The sequence below is a fragment of the Pseudochaenichthys georgianus genome, chromosome 24, assembly GCF_902827115.2.
Source record: "Pseudochaenichthys georgianus chromosome 24, fPseGeo1.2, whole genome shotgun sequence".
Taxonomy (NCBI): Eukaryota; Metazoa; Chordata; class Actinopteri; order Perciformes; family Channichthyidae; genus Pseudochaenichthys; species Pseudochaenichthys georgianus.
In genome coordinates, this window is record NC_047526.1 from 28,771,425 (window position 1) to 28,783,515 (window position 12,091).

The window sequence follows — 12,091 nt, forward strand, 5'->3', positions numbered from 1 at the left end:
TGGCTTGTTATTATGCAGTTAGCAGCTAGCGGCTAGCTAGTAATTATGCTAATGTACACATCAATCGTTATGTACTTCTATTATGCTGTAACAGGATCTAGTGATATCCAACAGAGCTTCATTTAGCATGAAAGAATTATTGCACTGTATATATATATATATATATATATATATATATATATAAGAAGCTACAGGAACGTTAATCTACGTCGGTAATATTAACTTTATTTAATACAACATTTACGGTACAAGATTTACATCATACAGCCCATGTAGTATAATATTTTACAAATGATGAATTACAGCAAACATGTGCAATATATATCCATTATTACAGCTCCGTGGGCTGGCAGTAAGGCGATATGGGTCCGTTGTTATTGTGCATCCATGGGTAAAGAGAAACTCATGTAGTGCTGAACACGTAACATGAACGTGCCGGGCAGCGCGGTCCCGTGGGTTAGATGCGCGTTCATAATGCCGAGGGAAATAACTCTCAGAATAACGTTATTAGCACATTTTTACAACTTGAGGAACGAATGTTTTTAATAAGGGCTATACAAGTGTTCATACTGGGTTGTTTATTTAGTTTAAAAAAAATTATCCAACGAGTTACAGACCACTCTTTCCCCATGTAAGTCAATGGGAAAAAGTGTTTCCGGGCCTGGCAACCAAACGGATGTGCAGTACAGCCGTTTGGCCAGCACGAATATTTCCATCTGAGTCCGCGGCACTTCCTGGGGGCTTGGCTCAGACCCCTCTTTTTTTTTTTTTTTTTAAGCTTTATACATAAAATCGCCACTTTTTAAACAGGAAGTGAAATAGAGGGATATGAGGCTTGGCTAGAATGGGAGATCTGTGTGGTATTTTGAGCAAAACACTTCATAGACATGTTTTTTATATATTTTCTATATCTGAGACCTATGCTATTGCCTAAACATAGCATGGTAGGTGACCTTTAAGATCAATTTATTCTGTATTATCAGAAATGCTGTGGCATTCATGACATGGTGCCGATTTAAAAGTTACAGCCCAAGCTTCAGGGCAATGATTGGCAGTCTTAGCTGTGCAAGCATAAAAACACACAAACTGCATCAGCGCCAAGAGTGTGAAGGGAATTCTATTAATCTGTTTCTACAAATCCTTGAATTAAGTATGCTCATGTTTTGATTTGCAAGACGAGTGCTATTCTAAAAAAGTTCTTTCACCCTTTCCATTCAACTGGTTTGATGATCGTGCAGATGTAAAGTAGTATTTGAGCTCCATCTAGAAACATGCTGATGAATCTCACACGGTTCTCTATATTCATTTTCTTCCGAACCACAAACATTGACTTTATTAACATTAATGAATGGAAGGCTAAGTTGTGAATAATATCAAACTTGTCTAGTTAAGTTAAAATGAAGTGCTGACTTACTGCTGACCTGGTCCAAATGAATGAATGAATGAAAACTTTATTACAGACTCAGGGTCTGGAAATGGAAACTGACTAACCTAATATTAATAATTTCTTGATAGAAGTTGATATGCTCTACTTTGACAATCATCAAGATGTTTGGACTAGGCAAATACATCTGAACATCTGAGGGAAACCCATATAAAAACATACTACACACCTACTATATTACTGCATACATACTACATACATAAGCCTTGCTGCTAAGGTCCTGCTAATGACCCAGAGCACAGCATTTTTAAACCCACAGGACATGACCAATTCCTCCCCAGGAGGCAGTGTTCCTTGTTATTTCCACCCACTATTTGAAGGCATACAGAAGGGACAAAGCCTTCAACAACACCCACACACTTTCAGCCAACATCATGCTAATAACACTGTTGTTATCCAGTTCTGTGTTTAGTCCAGAAAAAAAACTGCAGTTGATGCTGTCGGAAGTGTGAAACCCACGAGTCTCCGAGGATTTTTACCAAGAAAGACCCAGCTGGCAGAGGTGTTGAGAAAAAGCTAATTAAGAAGCTAGCTTGAATCTCTGTAACATGACAATATTGCAGATAATAATGAAAGAGGCCCTTTTTAGAGCCCACGGATCCTTCGGCGGGTCCGAAACCACAACATCGGCAAGCAACAGTGTCTGAGGGCTTCTTAAGATTTAATAAACTATGAATGTTTCATATCCATGTAACGGGAAGAAACTCAGCTAACTGATGACACAAGGCTAACGCTGAGCCTCTGAATTAGCCCTGTGCGAAAAAATCTAACGCCGTTAGCACAGAACTCTAGCTATACCGATCCATATTCTTATTGGATCTGCACAAACAAGATTATATAACATCCTGAGAGTCCACAGATTATAGAAATATAAGGATCATCACTGAGCGATCAGAACTCGTGACAGGGGAAGCAAATACAGACAACACACGATGTAGCTTTAGGTAGCAAAACACGGAGATATGCTCACTTTAGCTGTTATTCTGATCAAAAGTCGTGTTCAATGGCATTACAACGAGAAAAAATGCGGCTGAAGGTTAATCCATAGGTTAATCCAATGTGTCTGTCACTTTGAAAAAAGTATTGATAATCCATAATTCAATTTTTATGCAAAAATCGGAGAATACAAATTAGCTGCTAATGGTAGCCACCAGAGTGTGTTGCAGCTCCGGTTTTGGCTACGTGTCACTCTCACTCCTTATTTGGTAACCTGTGTGTGTATGTGGAACTTTCCCTCGATTCTATTGGCTCTAACGGTTAAAAAGCGATGTCAATCATCAAAATCGACCAATGGGTTCCAGAGAAATGGCAAAAACACCCATTTCCACCCAAATGGCCCCAGAGGTGGAGTTTTTTTTTGCTTAACCTCTCTAAAAAGGTTGTTTTGCATCAATCTTGATACAGGGTACTTATTATATGTTGTACTTTGGATTCCTAAAGCTTTTAGTCTACTAACCCATCATCCAAAGGTAGTTTTCACTACAAGTAAAAAATAAATTTTGGACGGACACTATCATTTACAGTTATTTTACTATGTTCAATCAGAATTTTCTTTAAAATAAAAAACATCTATATTGATTCTGACTTTTCTACATCCAACTCACAGGTTTATCATTAATTGTCCCCTTTTTAGAAGTGTAGTTATGGTCATTTGTTCTGGAAATGTCATTTTCGAGCCTGAGACATGAAAAACAGGCTTGGGGTCTAACAGGTTGAGGCTTCACAGTGTTATTTTGTGAACAATTTATTTTTGAAAATTCTGATACAGCTAGCCTGTGCACATTGATATTAGCAACTTTATCTTTTGTAGAACTTTTAATTATTGAAATCACTTGATGTTTTTCCAAACACAACAACTCCTTAAGGTTACACACACACTTCAGGCATGAAGCCAGAATAGATCCTAAAATAAGCACGAGTCTTTTCTAACCAAATCGTGAGATACCAAAAGATTCACACCTCTAGTAGTGGCCCATGTTGACAGCTACTCCTTAAGTCATTTAACTACAATAGTTTGTCATTCTGTTTATATAAGAATGATAAGAAGTGCCTTATCATGCAGACAGGAACTTAACGCTGAGATTCTCGTGGGTGGACGAAGGTTAAGCATTTGGTTTAATTTGAGAGCCCAGGCTCCGAGGGGGATGAAATGAAGTGTAGCTTGAAACCAGGGTTGTGAATCAGCTTAATTTATTGTTTAGGGGAAAAAAACAGCCAGAGCTTATCTGACTACTTGTCTGATACATTTCTCACACTCATTTGGCTATTTGGGCCCTATTGTACTTGCAAATAATATATCTCTGATGTAGCTCATTTTACAAGACTGATATTTGTGTCTATGGACACATGTTACATCTTCACTCCATCACGGTCTTTAAGTCACCAGAGCTAAGTAAATATTTCATAGGATTATGAATATGTAGTATTCAATAAAAGGTGTTTTATCTCCCACAGGTGCCCCAGGATGAATGGGCTGGATACCCAGGGGATGATGAGATCCCGTGTCGGCGGATGCGCAGCAGTAGTTATGTCAAAGCTATGGGAGAGGTGGAAGATGAAAGTGGGGATTCTGACACCAGCCCTAAGACCTCCCCACTGAAAGCCATTCGGCCAGATGCTCTCGTCCTCAAATCAGCCATGCAGAGACCCCATCTAGACTCCCAAAGGTAGGCCTGGCTGCATAGCCCAATATGTCCACACTAAAGCTGTGTAGATTTCAATGTATTGTAACTCTTTTATTTTTAAACCCATTTTAGAAGGATCCTTTCTCCTTATTTTCTTTGAAAATATATTGTTATCAGTGGAAATGGCTCAGATATTGGTGGTTGCGTTATGAGTACAATGAACAGCTTTTTATGATGTTATTAATGATTGCATGGGAGGTGATCAGATTGGTTTTCAGTGCGTCTTCAATGAGTTGTAGGAGTCAGATATTGGAAGGTTGTCTTCAGTGACTGACACAGTTGGTTGCAAAATGGTTCATAGACTGAGGTCAGAAGAAATGGACAAGGTTAAGCTTCACGGTGTTACACATTTATAAATGCACACAAACAATTATGGTCGCAGAAATTACGTGTTGGTGTAGGTGCTGGTTTTGTCAAGCTTTACCAATGCTACAAAAATATCTTCCAAGTCTTTGATCAGCACACTTAATCAAAGTGAGGAATTATAGTTCGTCAGTACCTGGGTTTTCTCTGCCATTTTACTGCTACGGTGCGCTAAAAACAAAGTGGAGAGCATCTGGACAAAGGTAACAAATGTTCTCAAGGGAGGACCCCAAAGCCCCACCCCAACAGTACCCCTAATCCCCCAAATAAAAACGGAGGAAAACCCTGCGTACTGCAACTATTTCACACACTTCTACAGCTCTCGCACCACATGGAATAATTCATGCTTTGGCAATATGAATTTGAGAGAAAAATCGAGCATGTACAACTTATATGCACTTCAACTTCTAACTACATGATGTTCCTCAAACAAAACCTCAGTGGTAAAAACATATTCAGTGTTTAGTAGATGTGTTCAAAGCGAGAGCATTTGGGTTTCTAAATATTTTTTAAGAAGTTTGTAAAATGTCTAGACTTAAATATCTTCTTTATAAACCTACTTCAAATTTTTACTGTCAGCCTTTTTGTTTCACTAAATCTGACCCCTCTAACAATGACTCACTACTATGTCTAGATGCTTTCCATGTAAAGCTGTCGTTTGCTGATGCAGCTCAGCTGAGATTTGAAGAGGTTTTACATTATTTCATGATTCGGAGTGAAGTTGCTTGGCAACAAGGAAGTAGAGCTTTGGTTATCATTTCATACATCATTTTATGCCAGCCAGCTTAGATCACTGGCTATTTGAGCTGGGCTGTGCTTACTTGTTTTATAACCACTTCACCAAGTTGCTCTTGAGCATTGTTGGCAAAGTATTCGATCGGCACATGTTTCATGAGATCGGGTAAAGTAGTACTCGGTTGAATGCTGCAGTGCCAAATGGGTTTTGTTTGCGTGACCTTTTTCATCTGCTAGTTTCAATATGTGTCCAACATCTTACAAAGGCAATGTTCCTCATTTTATCACAGTGTTGTGGACAAACCTGTAGCAAAACTGTCAAGTGTTCACAACGTCAGACTCAAGAGAGCACGATTAAATGTACCTGGGCTTAGTGGGTTGGGGGAAATCATAGTCACACAGAAGGATATCAATTAAAGTTACTGATTACGATACGATATACTTTATTGTCCCCGTAAGGACATTTGTTCTGGACTCCGTCCTGCAGTTCCGCATACATGTACATATACAAACATAGTGGACATTAAGAGACATACACATATCATCAGTCATACACCGTTTTAACAAACACAATACACAGACGCACATACTGGTAAGGCACCCTGTATGAGAGTAGGAGAGATTGGTAGCAAAGCAAAGAGTTGAGTATATTTCTGATTCCTTGAAATAGTTCTGCAATGAAAATAGACAATCATGGAAAAAAAGTAGGCCTATTTGTAGTGGTACATCTTCCTACTCCACTGCAGGTCAGCAAAGATGTTCAGGTGGTGTTTAGTTGCTCTTTGATTATTCCCAGACATGCATTTCCTCTTTGGTGACATGCATCTTTTGAAGATGGAAATCCAGGAAAAGAATAAACTTGTGACCTAGAGTATGCTATTGCTTCACTTTCACATTCCCACTATGCTTACTGTTGCTCAGTTTGCTTTGACTAACGTTTGGCTTTTTGCTCTCGGCGGTGTGTTTTTATTCAGGCAGTGTGGCTTTCAGATAAAGCACGATTTGGTGAACCAGGGGAGGCGTCATGCACCTCTCCTCCCTAGCGCCACTTAGGGCTATTTCTGTTAGGATCATCGCAGGGGGCTTTTGATCACTTCAGCTTTGGTTCACAAACAAATCAGCCTCTTTGTTTTTTGGCTTCTGAAGTCTAACAAACTAGTATTATTGCAGCTCCAAGTCCTAATTTGTTTCTTTTGAGAACCAGAGAAAAGCCATACACATGTCACCTACAGTGTAGTGATAGAAGTCTGTTTTTCATAGGACACTTGGAGCTAAGCTGAAAAGTCACTAAAAATAGTACTAGATATGAGTCATTTGATGGCTGATTCATTTTGGATAAAAAAGCTCAAACATGAACTACTACCACACAGAAGACTCAGAGTAGATTAGATACATTCTAGCCAATAGATTTGTGAATTATATAATTATCCAGCTATGTTCCATGTCTGGATATTGAACTGTGCACTCGTATCCATCCCTACCCCCTGTCCTTGTTCAGCCAGGGCTACCACTTGCAAACAAGAGAAATGCGACCCCACCCTAGTGTCACGCTGGACCCTGCCTCCTTTCACCCCCCACCCTACCGCTCTCGCAACCAGAGCTACATGCGTGCCGTCAGCACCCTCAGTCAGGCTAGCTGCGTCAGCCAGGTGAGTCTTGCACACATACATCGCACAGAGGCAACACCTGGAGACACTAATGAGAGCTTTTTTATGTTGTATTGTATGTAGTAGCTTTGCGTAGAGGACTTACAAATCCAGGTGTCCATATTGGAGGTCCACAGCTGATTAGTAGACAAGCTATGCCTGTCTCAACTGAAGTCTGATGGCATCATTAACGTGCTGTTGTGGTCTTAAATTGATAATTTAACGGATAGTGTACCTCTGGATAAGCTTCAGACACATTATTCAGTTGTTAACGGTTAGTTTCTTTAAGTGTTTCGTGTTAAAGAACCGTGAAATTGTACATAATTGAGAAAAGAAGATATTAGTTTCACATCAAATTGCCTTTATCCTGATTTTGCACATGAAGATCTGGAAGAGAGCACTTATAAACAATTCATCACTCTACTGCTGCTGTGCCAAAAGCAGCAGTTTGTTTTGATTAACGGAGCTTATTTTTCTACTACTAATGTTAGGAATTGGATACTAGGATTAGAGACACGGTAACTTCCTGTTTAACCACACGCAGCAACCTTTTCAGCTATTACCTTTTCATTCCCTGCTATACATGTAAACAGTTGGAACAATTGTGCATGTCCACTTTGGACCTCCATGGTCGCAAAAGAGGTGGTTGCTATGACGATTTGTGACACAGCAAGACAACTTCCATAAGGAGAGGGAGTAACGAGAGGAGGAGAGGTTTTGTCCAAAAGAATGGTTGTACAATGAACAAAATAATAGTTATTAAATTATAGGGAAACCTAGCTCCTAAGTATTAAACTGAAAATACATGATTATGTAGACAGAGGACAGGATGGACAGAAATTGTGTTGCATGTTCTTAAGAAGAATACATGAATTTAATCTTGTGTCAGTTTTAAGAAATGTGGAGATTTGTAAGAGACTTGCTAGAGCTAGTGTTTCTTCTAGTTATCATTAAGTAATACAGTATACAGTACAGTCAATCTTAGTCATGGGATATGTGGTGAATGCAATGTTTTACAACACAAACTGAAAATGTTTCTGATTGTTTTCTGTTGTCATCTGCCTTTTTTCCATTTGATCTTGACATTTATTCAGTTTAAGGTCGGAATGACAGTGGCATTTCCATACGCTAACACTCCTTCATATTTGCTGTGCAAAGGGGAAGAATCAAAGTGAGAAAGAGAAAGGACGAGGAAAAATTAAGGACTGCTATTCCTGTTTTTGTCTCTCAGGTGAGTGAGACTGAGATCAATGGCCAGTTTGAGTCAGTTTGCGAGTCCGTTTTTAGTGAAGTAGAATCCCAGGCCATGGAAGCCTTGGACCTGCCCGGTTCGTTCCGCACTCGAAGCCACAGTTACCTCCGTGCAATTCAGGCTGGTTATTCCCAAGATGACGACTGCTTGCCTTCAATGACATCCTCCACTGTCACTTCAACTCTCAGATCCACAACAGGTAAAACAATCCCCCCCCTAAATGAGAGAAGGCTTAGACTACACGTCCTCATATTCCTATACATGCGCAAACCTGACATACCTACATATGTACAGTGGGGAACCCTTGAGCTTCAGAGATGCCAGATGAATGATCCCAGTTATTTTTTCTTTGGAAGCTATGGTGTGCTTGTGTTTGTGTTTGCCTCTGCATACTCCCGATTGTTCAGATGGATTTGCTTGTGTGTTACTTTGCACGATTCACGCATCATTAACCAAGCTTCTGGTTAGTCACTTGTGGTTTTGCCAAGCTGTAGACTCAGAAAAAGGGTGGGAGGGTCGCATCAAAACACTGCGCAACACACGCTCACAGTACTACAGCACAGCCACATCACATGGCATGCCTAAGAGGAACAGATCCGACCCTAAGCATGTTAAACTGTGGTGTTATATATGTGTTGTGCGAAACGTGTTAATTACTTAGGGAGGGATAACAAGCGAAACAGGCCAGGGGTAGGGGAGCGGTGGGTTGTTGACATATTTGTGTTGAGAGTATACACTGGACAAGCTCTCCGCCTGTCCTCCCCCTGCTCTGTTGCACTTACACATGCTTTGTGACTGACCTGGTCATTGATATACTCAAATTTAAAAAAACAATCTTTTAACCATTTAAAAGGTAAGTCAATAACCTCTAGATTAGAACACGTGTGCACACAGACACACACACACAAAACAGACATGCTGGTTGCACAAAGGAACCGTATACTGATGGCATATTCGAGTTTGAGGTGTACAACCTTTGATTATCTGCAGTAGTGTTGTATGGTGTTGCATGAAACTCAAGCCTCGAAGCAGCAATCTTAGTCTAAATAACTCATACATTGCAAGTTTCCATCTTAGAAAACTTCATTTGAACGGTCGGTCATAGTTATCTTTTTGCTTTAACTTCAATATGAAAATGGACCAATACTCAACATGTTCTGAAATGAGCACATTGTGTTCATGGACCTGCATATTTATTGGTCCTAAATGCTGTTTTTAATACAACATTGCAAGGATTCAAGGTTTTGTGCGACACAGTGCGAGCAGTATACAATTAGCCCAACAGGTTCTTTGTGCAAACAGAGTCTTTGCAGAAGCTCCCTCACTAAGTGCATTTGGTGTTTACCTGCAAGAGTAAAGCTATGAACCCTATTGAAACATTTTTCTTCAATTACCTGCATTTTTAAATATTACGACCTGGATTTGATTGTTTTTGTACAATTTCCTGTCGATTTAACATTGGAGACATTTGAACTTTTACTCATTGTGGGTTTGTTTTCTTGTGCAATCTGGACTTTTGTTTTTGGAATCCTTTCATCTTCAATTGGGTTTCCATCAACGATGTCTTCGATGTGACAGAAGTACTGAAGATAAAGGAGTGTTCTCCAATCCCACTGTCTTATTTGCTGAACTCTATTCATTTAACTCTCTGCTCCAATTCTGTTAGCTCCATGTGGACTAAAACAATCAGTTGACTGTACAATATGTTGTGAAGATGTATTTTGAAGATTGGCATAATGCATCAATTATAATATGTCAGATAAATGTATAGCGACCCAGAGGAAGTGTTCCCTGAATAGTGATTAATTATATACAGTACTGTCACCTCCCAGTACAAGCTATACAGTAAATTATGTTTCTCCTTTGGTGTACTCTTTGCACTCTTCTGGGGAAATAGTGGTAATGAATAAAGTAACAGGCTACATTGGCTAAGACACACATTGATTCCTGGAATCATGTTTTTAATGTTAGTGCTAGTTTAAAATTCAATTGTCGGTGGCTTATGAACCGAACCCCGTGTGAGGCTAGTGGGCCCCTAAGTGGGTAAGGGCCCCCATGATGCTCCATAGGGCAGACGAGCAGCCAACCCCTCTCCATTTGACCATCCATCTCTTGAAGGATAACCAGGTGGAATGAACAACTGGAGGCATCAGTGATGAGTGTTGCAGGTATTTTAATGTTGACACGCATACATATATCTATGTGTGTTTTTGCACTGCCTTCTCATTAAATTATAGAAACATAGAGTTCATAAATATATAGTTGGTAGAAATATCTCATATTATCCAAAGTATCAAACACGGATCTAAACAACTCATAAAACTCTAAATATTTATTAGTGATTAATTTGACGCTGGATTTTGTGAGTTGTTTACCATGTCTCTATTTTAAGTGTGCTTACACCACATTGTAAGTGTAAATGTATGTACTTCCTGCATTTTCAAAACGTTTTTATATGGCAAACATAAAATAGCACTGAATGTAATCGTATTGCCACTGTCTCCAATTACTTGTGAGATCAGCATGTGCCTGCTGTAAATGTGTCAACTTTTTATTTCCATGAAATTCTGACTTCTTTTAAAAAAAAAAAAAAAGCCCCATGTGGCAGTCTAAGCTTTAGCATTGAGTCTGTCAGCTCTCTTTGACTGTGGGATTGCAGCCTCTCCCTGGTGCAGCCCTGAAGGGGGGAGTGTCCCCTCCCCTCACCGGGTTACTTACTTCACATTTTCTAATCAACCATCTTGGACCTGATATGTTCAATAGGGTTCATATCTGCTTCTTGACCCAGTGGGTTGTGATTCTTCTACTCCCTTTACATCTTTTCTTTTGCACAAAACGGCACAAAAATAAACATGTTGACATGAATTGACAAAAGGGTTCTCAGAAAATGGATTAATGATTTGATAATGATTTCTGTATTTCATGTTTAATTCCAGTCTTTGCTGTGCTGTGCAGTGAAAAGATGGAAAGAAGCCTTGAGATGACTGAGAAGGCAGTGTAAAAACATTGTGAAAAGCCTACAGTATGTGAGTTAAATGTTTGTATAAGTTAAGCAACTAAAGAACCCATTTGAAAAAGTTGCTGTATATTCTGTACTGGCTCTGGCAGAACGAAGCACTGTCACGTGGAGCTAACCCGATGTACTAATTACAAGCAACTTAAAAAAACAGAAAATAATTATAATTCTGACAAAGAGTGAGTGTGTTTACATGGACATGAGTATCACTTGTTCATGCTTCTAATGGTTATGATTATATTCCAGGTTTGATTTTTACACATATCCCCATAAACACGATATATATTAATATCCCGGTTAACATTGTGGCGGTCTATTTGTGGATGCAAACCGTCCCACTGGACATTTACCGACAGCTTTACTGTGATTTCTCCTCTCACTCTCGACCAAATATTTGAGCTACAATACTCTTACAACACTGTCTTCCACTTGACCGGAGTTAGCAACTCACCGTCACTATATATAGCAGTGGATGAAGAGCTCAGAGCTGCAAGCCACTTACAAGGGGCCTTTCTAAGCCTACCAAGGAAAGGTACCTGAGGGGGCCAGCTAGCACCAGGGAGAGGATCCTAGGATGGCTCCCCAAAAGTGAAGCCAAAGCAGCCGGCTGGTGGCTAACTCCCAGTCTAGGAAGCAATAGATTGGATATGTGATGGATCCTGAATAAGATTAATATTTGATTGATTGTGTGGCCCTTTCAGGCCGGCACCATTTTTAGTGTCATACAGCTATGACTCTTTTGGAATATTCAAGCTAGCATATTCAGGTTTCACAAAAAGGAGATTAGGGCTGATGCAGGTTTCTAAAAACAGGATATGGCGTTTACACGGTCAAACACATACATGGGACACTTCACAAACCTGATCGTGAACGTGATACTGTCTTACTGTCCATGCAAACAAAGTCATTGATCAAACATGGACAGATAATGTCTTCACCTTTGAAATGTAT

At 39.7% G+C, this 12,091-nt stretch overlaps 1 protein-coding gene across 2 annotated transcripts in view; it reads left to right on the forward strand.

Moving 5' to 3' along the window:
* The window catches only part of LOC117439990 (disks large-associated protein 2-like), a 119,880-nt gene that overhangs the window by 78,247 nt on the left and 29,542 nt on the right, over positions 1–12,091 (forward strand). For both annotated transcript variants that reach the window (XM_034076163.2, XM_034076164.2), the window contains exons 3-5: positions 3,899–4,110; positions 6,725–6,875; positions 8,104–8,323. In XM_034076163.2, the coding sequence (XP_033932054.1) occupies positions 3,899–4,110; positions 6,725–6,875; positions 8,104–8,323 (583 nt within the window). The remainder of the gene's footprint in view (positions 1–3,898; positions 4,111–6,724; positions 6,876–8,103; positions 8,324–12,091) is intronic.